The sequence below is a fragment of the Larimichthys crocea genome, chromosome XXI (assembly GCF_000972845.2).
Source record: "Larimichthys crocea isolate SSNF chromosome XXI, L_crocea_2.0, whole genome shotgun sequence".
Classification (NCBI taxonomy): Eukaryota; Metazoa; Chordata; class Actinopteri; family Sciaenidae; genus Larimichthys; species Larimichthys crocea.
In genome coordinates, this window is record NC_040031.1 from 3398117 (window position 1) to 3420629 (window position 22513).

At 39.7% G+C, this 22513-nt stretch overlaps 1 protein-coding gene across 1 annotated transcript in view; it reads left to right on the forward strand.

The window, feature by feature from the left end:
• Positions 1–22513, forward strand: part of cdh13 (cadherin 13, H-cadherin (heart)) — a 294086-nt gene that overhangs the window by 98796 nt on the left and 172777 nt on the right. The window contains exons 3-4 of the mRNA XM_027272988.1: positions 10304–10509; positions 21910–22023. Coding sequence (XP_027128789.1) covers positions 10304–10509; positions 21910–22023 — 320 coding nt within the window. The remainder of the gene's footprint in view (positions 1–10303; positions 10510–21909; positions 22024–22513) is intronic.

Below are 22513 nucleotides of genomic sequence, written 5' to 3' on the forward strand. Positions count from 1 at the left end.
GAGTGAGTGACAGAGAGAAGAGAATTCTGTCTCTTACTTATTTTGCATCGTGATGAATGCGGGTGATTATAAACAAAAGTGTTGCATCCCGTCAGGGGAAATACACATTGCAATTATGGCGGAGAAAAGATGCTTGGAAAACCCTGTTAAAATCTAATAAGCCCAAGGTTCTTTTTTGTTTGCCTTGCATTGTCAAGGCTCAATATTATGATCGCAAATATCCAAATTAAATAAAACTGAGAGAAAACAAACAAACAAAAACTACTAGATACTGTATGTGGATCGGAAGTGAAGTGTTTTCTTTCCCCAACATCTATCAGGAGAATAAAATACACTGCAGTTATTTAATGCTGCATGCAGTTAAAGAGCAGTGACTGTTATGATTGCAAATGTATACTGTTTAGAAATTACCCACAGCAATTTAGCATGAATTGGCTCTGGCAGTGAAGCCTCATCATCTGGAGCAATACTGATTTCTGCAGTCCTGCTATTGTGAAGCAGCTGAAAAACCACCTGTGCTTCACATGGATCATAACATCTGACCATAACTAACACCGAAACCCCACAGGGCCCTTCCACGGCACGTTGCTTAAGCATCGTGCATTTGGTCTGTCCTCCATGCAACATCAAACCCCTCCAGGAGCGTTTAAGAAGCGAGCGTTTAGCCCACCAGACTGTGTTTACTTGCTCAGATTTGACCATTTTCCCGGTGTATGTTCTTCTAAAGATGCTTCTACATGTGTATACATGCTGCATAGTTAATTAGTTTAGCTTTTGTCTATTTTTACGACCGGCAGTTTGCACGGGGTATTTTATTTTGAAAATCCACCAGATTCTCTATGCCTTTTCTGTGCCTGGCTTCTTAGTCGAGCATAGAGACGCGTCTGAAATGGACCACAGCCAGTGGGTTGTTTTTTTTTTGTTCAACAAAAGTCTACAGGTGCCAGTGAAGGCCAGTCAGTTCACCATTTGCAACAAATTCACAATGGATGGCCATGGAACTGTACAGACATGTATGGTCTCCACAGGAATGAATTCTCCTGACTTGACAGTTATCTGACAGCAGATCAAAGGTTTTCTAAGAAATATCTCAACATTTACTAGATAATTGGCACCAGTTTGTTTTCTGGTCATCCCCTGAGATTTTGTGCTTTTAAACTAAATGTCCCAACAACTATTAGCTGGAATACCATGTGGTTTTGTACAGACATCCAAGTCCTCCCCAGGTTGAATGGCTGACATTTCATCTATTCAATTTGTCCGAACTAATGACATTTGAAAAATCGTGGTTTTATATCAGTGTTAAACAATAATGAAAGAATGAAGATATGTATGATATGAGCACAAGTCTGACACCGAATTCTGGACTGCATCTGACCATTAGTTAGTTCATGTGATGTTTATTGAGCATCAATTATATCTAATAAGGCCTGGTGGATTAAAATGAGTCTAATAAAATTGTAGACAAGTATTAGGTTCATTATTTTGTAGAAACTGTGTGCATGTGTGTTGCCTGGTGGCAGTGTCCTGGCATTCCTGTCCCAGTGAGGTGGACATGCTGTAACTCAGGGCGATAACAAGGAGAGGATCACCCTGAGCCTCATGTGAGAGAACACTGAACCATCATTATTTCACTATAATTACTCTATCTTTCTCTCCTGCTTACTCTCTCATTCCTCTTCTGTTGCACTTTTACTGATTTTTTTCGGCAGAAAGATACAAACAGGGACCTCAATTTACAGAAAGGGAAACAGACAGCAGACTAAAACTGTAGAAAATGAACCATCTCTGGTTGTTGGCTGGAAACAAGGAACCTTCGAGATCAGTGTAACAAACCGGATCATCAGATCACAAAACTAAACCATCCGCTGCATGGAGCACTAGGTCTTCTTTGGCACAACGCCAAAGAAAACCTTTTCATGTGCATGATAAAAGATGGTGATCCGAATTCACACGAGACTGCCATGATAGCTGATAGCTTCATCTGTTCACAGTTTGTAAAATGACTAACTCAGCTGCAAAGCTGTTCGACACTGATCTGTTTCGTAAGTGTCCTCTTATCATAATCAACTTTTGCACAATTCTAAGCCGGTGATTCAACAAAATCTCTAAACCAAGTAAACAACTTCAAGAATGTCAGTGCACAGGGTAACTTTTCTTCTGTTTTGACAGTTTTTATTGTAGTTAAAAAAAAACAAAAAAAAAACACAAATAATATTTTTCTGACGGCACAAGTTGACATTTTAAGGGCCTGTTATTTGTAAGAACACTCGAGGGGTACGTCATGTGTTATAATTAGCTAGTTATTTTTGCGTTAGCAGAAATGCATTGTACGCCGTGACAGAGGACAGCTATAAAACAATGAACTGTTTGATGCACAATGGTTTAATTACCGTGTCACACAAAAATAGCTGTGCAGAATAATGGCGTTTTAAAATGCATTTGTCCAGTGAAAAGGAAAGTGTTTTCACATTCTTGAAAGAAAAGTAATTTAAGTGTAATATGTACATTTAACTTTTGATGGGAACAGAAAAAGTTGTTTATCTACTGTACTCATTTTGCAGACACAGCCTCTTGTTACTGTTTGACATTCAACTGGCACAATTTTAATTATGTCATCTAGCTGTGCTCTGATTTTCCTGAATGCTTATCTTGGGAACCATCCGTTTTCCATAAGCACTTATCCTCATCAGGGTCACAAGGTGCTGGAGCTGATCTCACCTGACGTTAGGCGAGATGCAGAATACACCCTGCTAGTTTATTACAGAGCTTACACATAGACACAAACAACCATTCAAACACATTCAAACCTACCACCAGTTAACCTATTATTTCCCTTCATGGATTAATAAAGTATATCTCATCTCTATTAACTGCATGTCTTTGTTTTGGGAGGAAGCTGGAGAGAACCCACGCAGACATGTGAAGAACATCCAAACTCCACACAGAAAGGACTCAAGTCCTTTTGCTGTGACAACAGTGCTAAGCACTGAACCAACTCCCAGTGAGCATATGACAGTAGTGGATGGAAACATTCACATTTTCACATTTTGTTGGTGAACATTTAGCAAATATGTTTGTTTTCAGCATTTTGCAGCTTTTCATTAACACGGTTTTGCTCATTAACTCAATGTATTGATAAAAAACATAATCCAGCATTAAATGTCTATCAAAACATATTTTCCTATTGCAATATGAAGCCATCTTGTGCTTTCATTCAAATCACTACATAAGGTTTTGGCTGCTCATTCAAGCATTCATGCACACACAGAAAAAGCTGGCCTGACCCTACAGAGAAATTTGGGGTTGAGTGGCACAATTGTGCTTATGTGCAGAGAAATAGTGATGGGAATTCTGGCTCTTTTTAGTGAGCCGGGTCATTTGGCTCAGCTCACCAAGAAGAGCCGGCTCTTTGGGCTCCCAAGTGGCTCTTCATTTTACCACTTCTACCTCATATAATTCATGCAAATTTAGTGCTGTTTTTACTTGTGATTTGTATTTGAACGCATATATCACTTGAATTTCAATAATTTGCTCTAGCCAACTGCATTTACAGTTGTAAAATCCCTTGTAACTCCCTGAAACCACCCAATGAATGCACTAACTTGCTTGAAGAACCACTCTGCTACACAAAGCAGATAGAAACGCCTAGAAAAACCTAAGCATAGAAATTTAAAAAAAGGACAGCTATTAACATTTTATTTTTTATATTTATATAAACACACACACACAGTACTGAAGAGAAAAAAGAGAAATTAAATAACAGCATTAAAGTAAATGTGTTTGTTATTGCCGATCACTGACATCTGGACAAATAAAACCAAAATGTTTTTGGTATAGTGTAAAAAATGATATATCTTTGCACCACACTCCTGTCTCGTCTTCACTCCCCTCTCTCCTTCAGCGTGTCTCCCTCTTCTTGTCTCTTGTCACCTTTCAGCGGTGCTACCCCCGCCCCTCCCTGCTTGGTGGTGTGCTCCTTGTCAATCCTCACATGATTGGTTGCACAGCATGCACGTGACACCCATAGCCAATGCCCGCAGTGCCTGCAGGTACTTTACCTAAAGAGATACATTTAAAAAAGAAAAAAAAACGGACGGACGGGAGCCGGCTCCCATCGTTCACTTAAAAGAGCCGGCTCTTTGAACCAGCTCGTTCGCGACCGACACATCACTACAGAGAAATGTGAACGTTTTTTGTGGACCTACACTGAGCATGGTTTTATGGGTAACCATCAGTCATAGTGGTTCACAGAGGAGCTGATGTGCAATTATAACAGACTTGCACGCCAAACAAAGTGATTTGTTGATCATCTTTTTGGTAGATCTGTAGGACCTGTCACATAACAAGATAATCTAAAAGATTCTAGAAGGTTTAAGGTTTAGATGGTTTAGTGGTTGAAATAAATCAGTTAAAACATCCTTCAATGGAAAGGTTGAGGGTTTCATTTTCATTACTATTTCATTTAGCACGTGAAGGGAGAGTTGATGAGCAGAAAGGCACTGTGCAACAATTATTGGGGAGTCTGAGGGAGAAATGGAATTTCAAATATTTGTGATCTTTTCAGTGAAAAAAGACAGAAATGTCTAAGGGTTGGCATCTAATATCTGACCTGAGGGAGGATCACCAACACGACTCACAGTGTTAAACAACATTCTTGGATTTTTTAATTAATGTGGCGAAATAGTTTGTTCTAGAGTTTTTAACCTCTGCTTAAGTAGCAACCTTAGGTGATCCAAATGAACTGACAAATTAGTTATTTCAATAAACGCTCTGCCAAATATTTTCATTTACCCAGGACATTGAAAGGTGTCTAGATTTTAACTTAAAAGGGGTGACAAGATCTAAAACAGAAAAACAGGTTTTATTAAAACTACTCAGCAGTTCACTGGCGTAGAAGAATTTAGAAACAGAAGATGAGTTAAAAATTCTAGAACTTGATAGGCAGTGGGCCATAGGTAAAACAAGGTAAGATCATGTTAAATGTTGGTGGTCTAACATAAAAGCATCACAACACTTGACATCTGGGATCCCTATGCCATAGGTTAAAACTAGGTCAAGCGTATGGCCTTTTGCATCCGTAGGACCTGTCACAAACAAGGTAATGTAAAAGATTCTAGAAGGTTTAAGGTATAGATAGATATATGAAGAAAGAAACATGTATGTTACTCATGCACTAGAGCAACATGGCATTGGGAGTATTAGAGGTAGATGTCTTGTGTAGCTATGAAGCCCAGCTGACCTTTGACAGTCCATGTGAGAACTCACTTGAGGACTGTGATGCTGCTTTAGCTCAGAGAGGAACTTTACTTTAATTGGCTTTAGTCACCAGCGTAGAGAACAGTGCCATACATCAAACCTTGCACACATGCCTGCCAGAACGCACACACACACCTACACACACAGACACACATAAATATTAGTATGCATAGACCACACTTACTGTAAAGTGACACACGCAATACATTTTCCCTCCTGTGAGTGACATGAAAAATACCAAAATACCTACACACTTTTCTGCTACCTGATATTTAGCAATCCCACATCTGACATAAAAAGACTGGTTGGAGCGACATCAAGGGTGGATGTGGGGGATTTTATGTCTGTTGAACTCATGAAAAATTCTGTGATTGCAATGCCCTTAGTTGCCAAATCTTTCCAACTGTTATCTTTGTTGCTGAAAAGCCCACGCCTTGTTACCACTGAATCCCAATAATGGGTCTTACACAATACTCTGTGATAGGAAACTCCAGGGTAAAATGCAATTCAGGGTGTAAATACATTTTCAAAAGCTGCTCCCTCTCTAATACCAAGTGATTATTTGAGAACGGTGTTCTCCTGAGCCTTTTTTATGAGGCTAAGCACACTCTGTCTGGTTAGACACGGCAGCTATCAGCTCAAACACACCCGCGCTGCCACCTTTGAGATTACTCCTCTGATTCCCATCTCTCCCATCGTGAAGACTTGACATTTAGTTACGAGACAGAAAATTGTCTTCAAAACACCTCAAAGGAAAACTTTAGTACCTGACAGAGGAGGGGGAGAAAATCCAATTTCTATGTCTGACAAAGGTGGAGGCAATCTAAATACACTTGGATAATGTTAGATTTGATAAATATGTTGCTTCATCAGTGAGAGGCAGAAACTCAAGATTGTGTGTGTAGATTTTTTATTATTCTGATGGTCTTGTTGGAAACATTTAACACGTTTCATCTCTAAGAAGGTTGCTGACATGATGACTGATGTTGAAAAACTCCATTTCCCCTTTTGAGTATACAGAAATATAACTGTGTAACTTAACGGAGGGATCTCATGTTAAATATTCTGACTAGGATATCTCTGGTTGACAGTTGGGTGTAATTTGTAAAACACAACAAGTGTATGTGGGTGTTGATTGTCTGTTTGTTCTGTTACTTGAATTATTCAATTAGGTGTCTGAATTTAATTGTCTCTTTTACAACCCCTGAATAATGTGATGTTTTCTGCGTACTTTGAGTTGGTGTTTTTGGTGCCAAGAAAGCTGATGGAACAGTCACCACAGCCCTAGGTGACTGAATTTCTGAGTTTTTGCCTCTCTCGGGCTCCACGGGAGGTTTTGGCCTGAAAGGAACTTGAATGTCAAACTTGAGGAAAAGTTGGACCCCTCCCAACCCGCTCACCCTATTCACCCTCGTTCTCCTCTTGAGTCATCAGTGAGGGATTTTGTCGACCCTAATCCATGTTGTGCACAGTTATTTCAACCCTGAGCCAGCACTCTGAAGAAAGAGAGTGGGTGCATGGCACTGCTCATGGTGAGTGGGGTAAGTTGCGTTCTGTCATTGTTGCCTGACTTCAAAGCTTTCAGCTCACCATGCTCTCCTCTGAAATCCCCCAAAACCTGACAACATTAGAATACCATCAAACACTCTCTGGCTGCCTTTGAAATGCCACTGACACTGTTTGGCGCTGCAATTTGCAGGCTCTAAAGAGCGCACCCAAGTTATTGAAATAAATCTGAGGCTTGTAATGGGAATGGAAATGAACACATCTTTCATGCTTTGGCTTAGAAGTGAGAGTTGAATATTGAGATGAAGCCTTGTTTCCCTGGAGAGTAGGTTGTTGACTTTGTAGCTCTCCCCAGTGTCCACTGATGCCTCGCCTTTCCTGTCATTTTCTTTTTAAATTTTTCTGTTCTTTTCCCTTCTTCTTTTGTCCCCTCCTCTATTTTTCACTCTGGTATTCTCTTCTTACCCTCATCCAGATGGCTGAAAACGATTCTGTCCAGAGGGGAGATTTTTAAATGTCTGTAGCGAGAGAGATAAAAGAGGCCAGACTAAACAGTCACAAAGGTTAAGTGTACAAAATGAGTGCTTTGATAGACTTCAGTCTATTGATTTTATAGTCAAGCGGTGCTAAACGTGGACTTTTCCCATTTCACTCCATGCTGCTGTGATGGGAGACGTGCGGATTGAAGAGTTTGAGTCAGACACACAGGAATTGTTTCTACAGGGTGAAGCAGTGGGAAGGATGGAGGAGTAGGTGGACAGGAGGATGAAGTCTTCCAGTAGATTGTTAGAAATCCCAGCTAGACTGTACCTCTTTTTATTTGATGAGAAACATGAACAGTAATAGGGTCTTTATAGTAGAACAACATGTGTTATTTACAATGGTGGGTGGCCATTGTGCATTCCCCAACTGGGTGGTGATCTGTATGCATTAGGAATCATTAAGACTTAAATACAGTGAGGATTATTATTCTTAATCGACTCATCATTCCTGAAATTAAAGAGGTATATACTGCTTCAAATAAATTATGTCCTATATTCAGTGTTTATTATAACTTGTGAATAATGGCTACATTAATGGCACTATGGTATTATGTATGGTGTGTGTGTATATATATATATAATAATATATAGATATATATATATATATATATAGATATGTTGCTATGCTATAAAACATTCCCCTATCTACTATTTAATAATTTAATAACATCAAATTAAAGATTTTAGTCCTGAATAATTTAGCTATTCCTAGTGGTAACAAAGTGCATTTTAATACTACATTTCCCAGAGTTCTATGAAAAACAAATAATCCTTGAGTATGTTACTTTGTCAGAATCTGTGTACAACACAGCCAAACACATTTTAATTTTAAAGTCAGTCAATAATTGGCTTTTCCCATCGTGTCATGAGCATCTGGGAAAGGATCACATGGCACACTGTGCAAGTAGTCTTCCCAATAACAGCAGGGCACAGTAAAGATGATTACCTTGCTGAAAAGTTGGAGGTGTGCAGCCTGTCACAAGCATCACCTCTTCACCTAACAGCTGGCTGCAGCTCCTTCTTGTTCCATTGCTCACTGCAAAACTTAGTAATGATCTTCTCAAAAAAAAAAAATAATACAAAAAAAAAATACAGAAAATCACCAGGTCTTGTTTGTTGACACATTTATGATGAGCAATCGCTGTCATTGCTAACCTTGTTGATAAATACATTGGGTTTCACCTGTGTTAATCCAGCTGGAATGTGAAGAATTATTCCTAATGTGTGCATAAGTAAATATAGCTCTGATGCTGTGGTGTAGACAGCAACAGTGTGATTGATTTCTATTAGATAATACTGAAAATAGTAATGCTGCATTGCATCTTTGATTATTTTCTTATTAATCCCTTGTGTGTGAATACATAGATCATTTAAATCTTGCATGACGATGATGGCCACTAACAATAAAAACAACTACACCGAGAGGTAGTTACAGAATGTACCTTGAATGGCTTTTATTGAAACAATGCAGACAAAAAGAGTATCAGACTTTGGGTTTGATTTCTTAAAAATCTTAAAGAACATAAAGCCACAAGAAAAAACAGTGACACAAAACAAAACATTGAAAATAACCGGTTGTGTTGACACATTGTATTTGTAAGGTAGTGAGGACTCAACAGCTCAGCATTAACATTATAGAAGATTTGCTTCAACTTTTAATGAGCTGGTTCAGCAGAGAAAGTCTTTGCACTGAAGATGGGAGATCTCCTTTTTCTTCACAGAAGCGCCAATGATTCACAAACTGCTCTCAAAAAACTTGATAAATATCTGCTCAAATCTGAATTTCTCACCCATTTCTTCCTCAACAAGTTGGCCTCCCAGTCCCTGATGTGAACAGAACACAGATTTACAGATTTCCTACAAAGAATTTCCTTCAGTCAGTCATGAGCTACCACAAAGTTTTATATAAAACCGAAAGAATCATATCAGTAACCGATGATTCATACAAGTCCTCAGATGAGTTGAGGAACATAATCTCATCTACATTTTCCTTGCTTTTATAATGCCCTAACTGGTATTTGTAGCCTTGGTAACAGACACGTCACACCAGAAACATGTGGCTGCATTAGATATGGAATATTCTATGTCCTGATCTCAAACAGAAGTGAGATAATGAAGGCTATGCCACCATATGTCTGCAGCAGGCACTTGTCTGCGTCTTCCACTTTCAGGCCCTCACAGAGTCTTGTAGCTAATTCCCATTGCACCTGCTTTACGTGTACACATCCACACATAGAGACCTCCTCTGTATGTGTGACTCCCCCGACTTCTCTGTACGTGTGACTCCACGATCCACAGCAGTAAGAAAGCTTCGTGGGAGGCCGGGGTAAAGGGACGGTGAAGGATGTGGGAAGGGGAAGGATTGTCAGGGCTGAGGGTGGAGGGTGGTGGTGGGACATGGGGATCATGTCGCGACACCGAGGAGAGTGTGTAAGAGCGATAAAAAGAGGATGAACATGATCAGAAGGGATAAAGCCTGGTTGAGTCCTTAGCGGTATCTCCCTCAGTCAGACAAGACAAGCTCACATGTACACGCGCCACGTGCACGAGACTCAAAAGGTGACATTTTTCTTCCCTTGTACCCTTAAATCCTTTCTTCTCATCAAGTCCTCTAACCGGGTGCTGCTGCATTCTCTGTAGTAAATGCAATAACCCTGCAAACGCAAGTCAGACACATTAATAAGTCTACAGTGCGTAGCATGTTGTGCAGTGGGTCATAAATATTGCAGCAGGCTTGTGTGAATAGAGATCACTGACTTTTATTGTACCCTAGCTGGCAGAGCCTTTCAGATCATTCTGCTCTTTCTTCAGGGCTTCTGTTTATCTTCAGGGCATCCGTTTATATCTGAGAATTACTTGTTTTTGTGGATCGTTTGGCAACCCCTACAGTTCTGTTCTTGTCAGTGCAGTATATACCTTAGTGACTTTCATATGGCAGACATTTTCATTGTTAGGAGTGAAGGCATAACATCTACCTTTTTGTTTGTTCCTTCCAGTCGAGTTTGATGACTGTGCGGGGAACGAGGACGTGAAATTTAAGGTTTCGGACCCCAACTTCCACGTGGATGAAGATCTGAATCTGGTTCCTCAGCAAGATGTCCTGTACAGCAGTCCAATCCTGTTCATCCACGGGCTCAGTGTGTATGCCGATGACATGGCACAGGTTGAAGTCACTGGATTGCCGATTCAGTCACCTCTCAGGGTTAGTAGAAATTTCTGCTTGTGTATGTGTGGTGTGTGTTTCAAATCAGTTTCTTTATCTACATAATATATTTACTTCATCAAATTTAAAAAGGTCATGCTTCATTAAAGATAGAAAAGGTCACTATAATGTAGAAATGGGCATGATGTAGCGGTGGACAAATAACAATGCTCCTGGCTGAATAAGAGGATTTATGAGCAGTTTTTAGTTTAGATATTTTGGGGAATAGATTTAGATTTAGAAGACAAGGTTACCACATTCATGTTTGTACTGCAAATATGAAGATATATCCAGCAGCAGGGAAGACAGCTAGCCAACCAAAGGTAACAAAATCCATCTACTACCACCTCTAAAAATGACCAATTTACATGTTTAATCCCTTTTGTTTGATTCATATATAAATAATTTATGGTTCATAATACCTGGACCCAAAAACAGATCTTGGACCACACTGTTTAATTAGAAAACAATCAAGTTTTTTTCAGATGGTTGGTTGAATGAAGTAAGAGTAATTCCAGAGACAGCGATGGAGCTGGGCAGGCAGACTAAGCTGGTGGCAGCTTGACAGTACATAATTAGTGGGCAGAGCTTTCGGGTCTGTGAAATAAAGCCAACATGGAAGTGTATTTCACCTGTAGTGTACATGTACTGCAGAAAAAATCTGATTGTATAGAGCCTTATGGAGAAACAGCCCTGCTTCTACCTCAATTTATTACCTCAGTAAACAATTTCCTCATGAGTTTATGGTCTCAGTCACTAGCTCAAGCTGTCATACAGCATGGTGTTTATTTTGCACATCATGGTCCCATTTAGAGTAAAAAAGACAATAAGGAGGGTAAGCTTTAGGGTGTCACTACCTTATGACTGACAAGTCCCAGTGAGTCTGTCCAATGCAAAACACAGGGATCATTAAACTCAAATCAACCTAGGTACCTTCTTGGATTAGAGGAGAAACATTTAAAGTACAACCAAGTAATCAAAGAACGGTGCCTATAATAGCCTGAACGGATCAAACTAGGTAGTCCTGATCAAATCACAATTCTGTTACTGCATTGCCCATTTCTTGTCTCAAATGTAGCATAAGCATATTTTAGGGTACTGTTTTGCTATAATATATGATATATTACTCATTTTAGGCTCTGCAAAACCAAGATAGCAATGTCCATAATGCCAAACTTATAAATAGTTGTTCACAAACCAGTGGGTAATGCCACAGTAGGTTTTTACTTGGCCAAGCCAAGAAATCTAACCTCTATTAATGAAACTGCCACCCTCACACCTCTATGTATGTGGCAGACAGATGAATGAGGCTGAAGGACTGGGGTCTATTTGTGTCCATGTGTCTCACACCTTCAGCAAAGTTTTATAAAGTCATGTCTAGACTCTATGACCTGGCAACCTATATTGGTGAACCCTTAAGCCAGCTAAATCCCCCAGTACAGTAGCCCTTAAATTCCCTGTGCAGACATGAAAGTGCTACCAGTCTGCTCATTTATCCTAACTCCTCACATGAAAGAAAACCGTTTATTTTCTACAGAATATTTCTATTCTATAGCATGGAAAGCTTACTGAAAGCACTCATACATTTGTGATCATAATTACAAATAAAAACAACCATGCATCCATTACCGCTTATCCCAGCTGACTCAGGGCGAGAGACAGGGTACACCCTAGACAAGTCACCAGCTCATCATAGGGCACATAGAGACAAACAACCATTCACACTCACACCTACGGGCTATTTTGAGTGGGACGAGTTCCCAGAGAGAATCCACACAGACACAGGGAGAACATCTGCAAAATCCCCACAGAAAGCGATGGCGGTGCTAACCACTGCACCAACATCGCCCCAAATTCCAAATGTGAAAAAACAAAATAATCAAATGTTCAGAGGCATCTGGTGTCATATTCACACATATGTTGATGAATTTTAATGACTCATGTGAGGCACACTCATGCGACTTTAATTATCATCAATTAACATAATCACACTGCCTCAAAGATGCCTTATTAGGCAGTTGGGAAACACCCACATCCATAATTGTTCAAACAAAATGGAAAGCGGAAAATAATTTAAATGATGGTGATGCTCAGGTAAAAAATAGCGGTCTATTTTAAAACAGGCAGATGCGTTACAGCTTCAGTAAAAGATGACATGGAGAGAAAGCACAGAGAAAGTGATGGATGTCATAGCCACCAAGAGAACAACATAAGAAGTTAAAAGAGAGGGTTTACTAAAAAGGACCATGTGAAAACCGCTGGGGAAGGCCACGAGAACAGCTGCTGCTGTGCTCTGCCAAACCTACCAGCATATTGTTGTCATCACTAGAGATGTGTCAGTTTCTACCACACAACAACTTAGCTAAAATGCCAAATTCCGTCTGCTGGATCAAATCTCTCTGTTAGTCTAGATTACATGTGTCTTGAATATAAATCAGAATAAATTAGAACAGCATCTTTCATGAGGACCCATATGTGGATTTCTGTCATGTTTTTCATTATTATTCGTGCATAAGGTACCCACATACTGTAAACATCTGTAGTGTTTATGCAACAGGATTTAATTTGTAAAGAATTACCCCGAATTTCTAATCATATGGGAATGTGGACAGGAAGCGTGCACCCCAAAACTGAGCTTTGTTTCATTGCAAATGTATCCTTTTGTTTGTGTAATCTACAGACATTTGTTTCTGTAGCCAGCAAATTGACTGCCTTACAAAACTCTCTGCACCTGAATGAACCCCATTGTCCCTCATTTATATACCTCTCTAATCCAAAAACACTAAGTTGATTAGGAAAAGTTTCCAGGGACTGCAGGTACAGTTGGTGTTACCTTCATTCTCTCAGAGATCATCTGTCTTCCTGCTGCAGTGCTCAGAGTCCTGCTGCTACCTTTCCTCCAGCCCTTAGCTTAATGAATGTCTCCATCCCTTTCGGCATGATGTGGCTCTCATTTGTTTGTGCCTCACCATCGTTTATTTGGTTATCTAGTCCATGGGTGTTACCTTGGCAAGTCTTTGCTGCTATAAGTGAATTAGTCTTTTGGCAAGTTATGTGTGGGAAAGTGAGGTTTCTAGTGACTAATGGGACCATATGGTCTGTCCTCTGCGTGAGTCAATGTGCTTTCCATGAGACATTTTTGTTTTGCGGATCACTTTCACATGGCACTTTTTGTTGTGCATTTATTTTTTTAGAAGAGTAGTAGAATAAGAGTTTTGCTGTGCAAGAGGCATGGCTCAAGGTTGGTCCCCCCACTTTCTCAATTTTCATCTTTTTTTTTTTTAGTGATTTAGTATTGTATCTTTACTGTGGACAGAGGACATGTAGTGACATGTAGCAATGTGGCTGCATAATTCAACCAACAGAATACCCCTCGCCACACACTTTTTATAGGTTATTATACACTAATGAAAACATACTGATGACTATTATACTATATTTCTGCCATATTCTGCCAAAAAAAACAACTAAATCTAAACCTTCAATGTGTGTCCTAAAGCAGATTGACTCCACCGTTAATTGCAGAGTACACATAGTCACGAATTAGAGTAGAGAGAGAAACAAAGACTGTCAGAGGAGCCAGGCAGAGAAGAAGACATCCTAAACCTAATAGAAGTGTGTGAGAGAGGAAGAGTCCTCTATTGAGGCAGTGTGTTTAAAAACTCTCATTATTTCACTATCAATTAATCTGCTGAAGCTCCTCAAGCTCTGGGACTTATATCATCAGAAAATCTATTGTCCCTTTCTCTGTCCATATCCAGTGTTCCCCCTCCTCTTTCCTCCGCTGCACCTCTGCACTGTCTCAAGTGGCCCATCAAACACGAGTTCAGTGCAGCAGCAGCTTCCAAAGAATCTGTAACTAACTAGTGGCATATTTTATTTAAAGCTTGTCTCAATAAGCCATGGGGTTTGACTTGTGGAATGACTCTACTGACAACACCGACTGTACTGGGATCCTAAATTTTACATTTCTGATCTGAGATATGGCATTCATGGTAGTCAAGCTGCCTTGATGCCTCTTTCCTGTTTTTCAATTATTTCAGCACAGAGTAGGTTTTTGAAAATTGTCTTTTAGTAATGAAATCTCTTTGTTATGTTTCTGTCAAAGTTGGAATTTGTTTTTTTCCCAAACCCCCCTTTGTTTTCTCTCTAACACAGAACGGAAACCTTCCACGGTGAATTTATTGGCATAACTAATGGTATTGTAGCAGAAAATGTCGGCTGGTGATAATTGATAAGTGCTGTGAGAGTGAAGGTGGAGAGAATCCGTTTTTAATTCCTCGGCACGAGCTGTTAGTTTGCTGTAACACAAGCCCAGAGGGAGAGAAGCAGCTGATGAATGATTCCTATTATGAGCAAAACTCTGAATTCAAAGAGTAATTTATTCCCCCTTTTTTTGTAGTCGATCAATATGTGAATTAATGGAAGAATGCATTTCAATTTAGCAAATGCACGCTCCAAGATATGGACTTTTTGTGTGTATTATTCTGTGTTGTTGTGGTTGTGTTGTGCAGAACAACAGTTATGCACAGCATTTGCCTACCTTCAGGGGGCATTTACAGGCACCATTCACATGTAACAACTGATAAGAGGCAAAATAATCTGAGTCCAAAAGCGTATTCATTTTGCTTTTGTTAAGTTTCATCCATTTTTGCGTACTGAATGAAATGTAATATTGCATCCTGAGGAAAAAAATCCTCATCCTGCAATGACAAATAGATTTTCTATAACCAAGCTTTCAATGTTCGGTAAGGCTTTCTGGGAATGACTAAGATGTGACATCTTGCAACCCCAGCACAACATCTCACATTATACAACACATAGCAAATGCTTTTCCTTTCTCTGTCTCCATCCCACTCACATTATCTCCCCTTAGCTTGGTCTCTAGCTGTCATTTGTTAATTTTGTTTACTGCCTTTGTCTATTGTCTGTCTCTCTGTTTCCTCCTTAGCCTCTATGGAGAGTAAAACCAAAATGCTTAATGTTGTATTCATTTACAAGAGCAGCACAACAAATCTTCACCTTCAAATTATTGATGTGCAAAATAAAAATAAAAAGTCTGTGCTAAGAGTTAAACACATGAGCTGCATTTTAACAAGAGCTTCGCCTAATGTGTTTTCATTACGGTGAGTGTAAACAATTACTAAGAACCTGATCAATTTTCAACTGGTAATCATTTTTCTAAAAATGAAACTAGAGCATCATTTTCACACCATTTTTAGCCGTAGCCCATAAATTAGTGCCCCTCGACCCCTTCTTATTATGGGATAAAGTCCAGCTTTAATGCCAACAGCCAAACGGTGTTCATCTTCAGCTTTGAACACAGCAAGAGTCCTAAAGGTCAGGGACGTAACAAGTATAGTTATTTTTTTTTTTAATAAATCCTAAAATTAGGTGGCAACTGAAGTAGAGAAGCTAAAATTAGATTATGAAAATGTTGCTCAGGTCTCTCTCTGAGATTTAGTTAAAGGCATCTCTTCTGGGTGCTTTACCAGCTGAAGATGAAAGAAAAGTCTGACTGTGATGGAAGTCAAGGGAAACATGGATCATCACATGGATGACTTTTTCGGGTCAGCAGAGGATAACAAAGACATTATTTCAGAAGTGGGTTTCAAGAAGAAGAAGAAGAAATGGGAAAAGTTTCTTGGTTCTCAAAAAAGCTCATATTATTCCTGCGGGGTAAAACAAGAAGTAAGGTTTATAAATGCAGATTACATGTCCCTCTACAAAAGCTGGGAACTGGTAAAGCATGGTGGACAAGACTTTTTGTTCCATATTATAGATGTAAATTTTCCTAATAAGAACACAGACTCTAATAATTGGTCATTTCCATGATAGAATAGCACACAGTACTGTAATGTGCTCTGAAGCATGAAGCATGTCATATGAAGAGTATATACAGTAGAGGACTGTATTTATTGTGTACATTGTAAAAATTAGGGTTAAATAGGTCTCACATGGACAGTTTTGGTTGGCTTGATTTTATAATGAGCCTGTTCTGAATGTGCAGGTGAGATTACACACACATTATTATTATTCAGCTAATTGAATATTTAAAATAAGCATTAGTTATCAATGTCTGGGTTGAGCTGTAAACTGTTAATACTTCAATGATAATGCTGCTGATGTATCATCAGACGGGGTGTAAATGTATGCTTTGTACATATAGATACTGCTAACATTAACACAAGTGCGCTTAATCCTGTATTAGGACAACTGACTGATTGCATGACTTGGCAGTATCCAAGAGTTTATGTCATATAGAATAGCTGTGCATCCCTGTCACCAGTGGCCGATACTGGCCTTGATATTATCCATTTCTCACCAGGTCTCCAACACATTGTCACAAATGAGTAATGACACTTCTCAATATAGCATAGAGAGTGAAAATGGCAGAATAGACAAGGACGTGACTTTACTGCCACAGTAACTCTGCGCTCAGATGACAATGACAAAAGCTCCATTGTTCTCTCTCTCTCACACACACACACACAACCATGCACACATATTGTAGTACATATATCTGCATGTAATCTTCTTAACTAGACTTTCTTTTCATGCCACTTTGAGCTCAATACACAGAGAGCCCCTAATATTCAATTGGCAGACTGAGACAGAGAGAAATAGAAGCAAATGTATTAAGGCTGGATCAGAGTTGATGGCACGGCAGTAATTTATGAACAGGACACATTAAAGATTCATGGCTTCCTTCTCTTACGTTGTCACCGAGCTGTAGGAACACTATTCATCACACGTGCAGACTGCAAAGAGAGAGCAGAATTAGGGAGACCTGCAAAGTGGCAGGTAAAAAGGTAAAAAAGGGAAGAAAGTTATCTTTTACAGAATGCCTTGTGACGAGCCGCCCTTGAATAGCAAACATTGTCTGGAACGCGTGTGACAGTGCGTCTCACCATCCTGATTCACCTGCAGAACATTGATAGGTTTTAAAGCGCCATCACTCCCTCTCTCCATATCCACTGTATCTCAGCTCAGTGAAGCCGTGGATTTGACAGCATGGTCTATCTTAGCCCTAACCCCTGTCACCAGTCTTCTCATCCAGGCACTAAAATTACCGCATGGTGCCTGTTTGCCTCTCAGCTCTTCCTCCCCTCTTTTACAGATATCACACTACTGAGACCTGTGCATGATAGGATTGATGTGCTCATCCCTGGGCTTCAGACCCGGGCTGGATTTTTACAGGCAGCCCTTAAGAGTCCATCAGCTCGCTTGTGAACCGGTCACATACATATACACACACCACTGACTGTGCTCTTTAGACACAAAATAGGCCATATAATCTCTCACAGGCTTTATGTGCAATGTTCTGTTTAACCGCTTCAGGTCCAGTTTCAGATTTCTGTCTTTGACATTTGGAAGGTCATCCCCCAGTGGGTTCGATAAGAGTGGCCATTTCAGAGAGCGCTCTGTGTGTTTTTGGTTTGTTCTGGTCTGGTTGTGTTTATGATTACTGTTTCATTGTGTTCTCTTTGACCTTTGTAGCTTGGAGGGGTGGAAAGAGGGAGGTGGTTAGTGGTGTGAGTGTTTGGCGTCGCCCTCTTTGTCTGAGTGTCGGCACTGTGCTGTAAACAAATGGCTTAGTTTTTCCCTCTTACCTGTTCTCTTTCCGTCATTCTGACAGGGGTTAGAGTGGTGCCAGAGTCCCTGTCAGCCAAGAACAGCAGTGTGAACAGTAAACCTGCAAACAGCCGCCTCCATACACACACGTGCACACACACACAGCCACATCTGAGTGCAGTGCACGTTGTCAATAAAGTGTTGTGAAGTAGGTTATGAAAGATGAAGGACAAAGGAGACTATTTGCATTGCAAATGAAAAAAACACAAAAAACCTCAGGTCTGTATTTTCCCGTTTATATTAAAACCATAGCTCATCGACCGGGCTTGTTGCTCTGTCATTTTTTTTCCCTGTCATCATTCTGTCATTGTGCTCAACTTTTAAGCAGTGGCTACCTTTGTGTGGACAATGGACTGTGGCTTCATAGGGCAGACGGTTCATTGTAAAAGTCCAACCAAAATCACATTTAGTCATCCCTTTTTTGCTGTCAAAAATAACATTGAAGTGGATTTTATGTTTTATTATCAGGGAAGAAAAATATAAAAACCCCTCCTTTTCTGCGAAGCCTGTGTGGGGGCATGTCATTTCTGTGACTGACAGCAGCTGGCAGGAGAAAAAAAAAGAGACAAAGTAAACAAACTCACACTGAAAACTGTAGCCCACAGGCTGTGTGAAGACAGTGTGTTGTTAGCAGTGGTAATGAAAAGTAAAGACCATATTAGCATCTGACTGACTCAAATAATATTGCCATTTGAACTCAGTTAAGCCCTAATTAGTTTCACTGGTAGGTAGTTATGTAATTAAGTCAATTAGCTAACTCCCCTGCAAACTGAAATTGTATTCCCCTGGATCTTAGTTTGGTTACTAGTTCAAGGAAACCAAGACACAACACATGACTACAAATGTGAGGAGACTCAAGCAGGAAAGCCAATGTGGTTGTTCTTCATAGTCTGTGGCCTTTTACTGTATAACAGACAGCAGCTGAGCTCAATAAGACTGCCTAAGGATAAACACAGACGGTAAAGCTTCATGCATTTAGATTCTAATTTGTTATTTAAACAGTATCCATGTTGCTTGATACAGAAACATGGGACACTCACCAGATACTGTAACGTCATTTATTGCCAAAATGTACCTCGGGAGTGTAGTTAACGTCTCCATAATTTATCTTTATGTACACAAGCTTGTACCTTCAACTCCTTAGTAAAGAAACAGAATGAATTTAAAGCAAATATTTAAATATTTGATTACATGCCAAATATTTTACGATCTTGATTTGAGTCATGATGGAGACTTTTGGCTGAGAGAGCCATGAAAGCCACATATTTCAAAATGTATTTCCGTGAGAGCCATATAATATTTTTTGACACTGAATACAAATAATGCGTGAAAAATGCGTGCATTTTTAAGTAAGACCAACAATTATAATAAGTCTCTGAATTTATTCTTTTTAATAACGTTGTAATACTGAAGCTAACCAATAATAAATAAAATACTTCTTAACATTAATGTGACTTCTGGTGCTGCATGGTCCCGTTCATGCAGCAATCCCCATAGCAACCGCTGTTTTTCGGATGTAGACGACGAGCATGCACACTCATGTACTCATGAGTGAAATCTCTGGTCGTTAGCTCATAAGCAGTTTCTGTTCTGTATCGTTAAATTGAACAAAATAACACGAAACACAACTGCTTACTCTCCTACTGATTTTAATTGGGACATTTTGCAACAAATGTAAAAACATTAAACGTGTGGTACACGTTTCGAAGGCTGGGCACAGAGGAGACCACCGGGCTCTCTCCAAGGGGAGGGGGAAAGAGGGAGATGCCCGTCCAAGGCTCCGTCCAGGATGGACTAGAACACAGCACGGACAGTTCAGAAACAATTCGGAATGAGTTAAAAGGGATTTCTAAACAGACAAAGTAGTTTTCAAGCCTGCATATAGCTAGCACATCTATTTTCTGACCCAGAGTGCGGCCGTGACTTTTTCTGAATGAGAGCTTTATAGCAGGTAGCCACTCTCCCATCTTCCTGGTACCTGCCACTGAATCTTTTAGTGGTACGCAGTACCGGCTTACTTTCTCCCCTGTCTGCGAGCCAGATGCAGTCATCAAAAGAGCCACATCTGGCTTGCGAGCCATAGGTTGCCGACCCCTGCTCTAGAAGGAACTCTGTGGTATCAGTGAGTTTTTGCAAGCTCACAGGCAAACTGTTCTAGGGTACAATATATCATCTCTATGATGAGAATGTACCTTATTACTGTACCATTACCTTAAACTGAACCTTGCACTATGCTTTCACCGCTGAAGCTAACAGATAAAAGTCTCAGTACCTTTTGAGCTGAAACTGTTGTGGCATTGTCCTTGGGCTGCCTTCTTTTGGAAACAGGTGGAACATTAGCTCTCTATGCAGGTAATGTCTTCCCTCTGACCCTACTTATGATTATTTTGGGAGATCAGGATGCATCATTGAACAGTGCTGCAGTGCTTGGAAAGCTATAATTGTATCTCCAGTTAATAGCTCTTGAAAGACATAAACAGAGAAACAGACTATAAAACCTATGGACAAAGTATATTTAAACATTTATGTTAAATCATTTTCCAATGAAATATACCTCTATATTTCTGGTATTATAGTATTTGTTTGGACATATTTGTATGGGTATGGCAGAGCATTTGTGTGTGAGTGTGTATTTGTTTCTGTCTCTAATCGACATGTGTCCAGGTGTGCTGAAAATCAGCAGATGACCTCCCTGTAGGTCATCACCTCTATGTTAGCCAAGATTCCAGCTTCCTGTTCACTGCACCACTGACAGACATTATTTCCATCAACATTCAAGAAGAGGGGCCCTAACTGTATCAGTGATCTCAAAGCGGGAAAAATCACTCACTTTATTATACAGTAACAACCACATGTTTGTTTGACACAGCAGGAGGATGTTCTCAACAGCGACAACAAAAGAAAAACAAAAGAAAAAACACTTTAGATCACTTCCTTTTGCATGCACAATAAAATGGCTTTACTAAAACCTTGTCATCTCTCATTTCTTCACTTTTACCGCATCTCTTTGTTGCTTTGTTTTTTTTATACTTTACACTGTATACTTATTTCACATTGTAGCTGAATAAATCATTTAAAAATAGATGTATTCATTGCAAGTTACTTCACATTTGCTTGGAGAACATCCTCTTCTCTAAAGTACCCTCTTCTGTAAAGCTATGTGCCGCCTGCCAGGTGTAGGTGCTCAGTCTCTTTGCATATACAGTTGTCCCTCGCTATAACGCGGTTCACTTTTTGCTCGACTCGCTGTTTCGCGGATTTTTTTTGTGTAATTTTGCATGTTTTTTTTACAGCGTACTGTACAGTATGAACGCGCATTGTGTTCTGCGTCCTGACTAAGGGAGTACTGTACAAAATGCGTGTAAAAAGGTGTATAAAAGTGTGTGGTTAGGAGTCTTACGGCTAGGTTAGGAGTCTTACGGCCATGTATAATAATTGTAAAACTTACTTCGCAGATTTCGTTTATTGCAGGTTATTTTTAGAACGTATCCCCCGCGATAAACGAGGGACCACTGTATTACATACCACTCTGCCATCAAAGTGGGCATCTGTCCAAGAGTAGCTTGTTTAAACATTTTTGTCAACATTTCAAAATGCTTAGTTGACTGCTTGGCCTCTGTATGTTTATGCATCATCACTGGGATTTAGGTTAATTTCTAACTACATAACACTTAATTTTAAGCGAGGTAGGATTGGTGTAATAATAATATGTGACATCACTACACGAGGTATTGTGATTTAACAACATTGGTTCTCTTCTTTTAGAAAATCCTGGGTTTTGGCCAGACGCTGCCAAACAGATCTAAGAGGTCCCTTCTCATCCCTCCTGTGATCGTTACTGAGAACCAGAGAGCTCCCTTTCCCAGGATCATTGGCAGGGTAAGAAACACACTCCTATCATAAACACAGGTGGGCTTAATTTTTACAACTGTATCCAATTCTTACACTGTAGCTATTTCATGACAAGAAAAAATAAAACTGAGTTTGGTGTTTTGCATTTGAAATGCTCACCCTGGAGAGAAAATTGCCCAAAGTACAGGACTAAGGATTCAATATATGCTTTATTTATAACTTTTCAATTTCTTTTGTTATTTTGATGGTGTGTGAAATTTTCATGATTTTTTAGTGAATTTTCTCTATGGTTTTATTCAACCCACAACAGAGGATGTGGAGTGCCACCCATTATGTGGCATAGCTTCATGGATAATTTGATGGGCGATATAAAGATGATGACTGTAGCTATGTAGAGGAATATAAGAATGTGAAGAGGAGTGGTGCTTCTGTGATTATGATTTCACATCAAATCAGAGAAAAGCATCAAATGGGTCCCTCAAGTCATTTCCAACCACTGTTATGGAACTAAATGCTT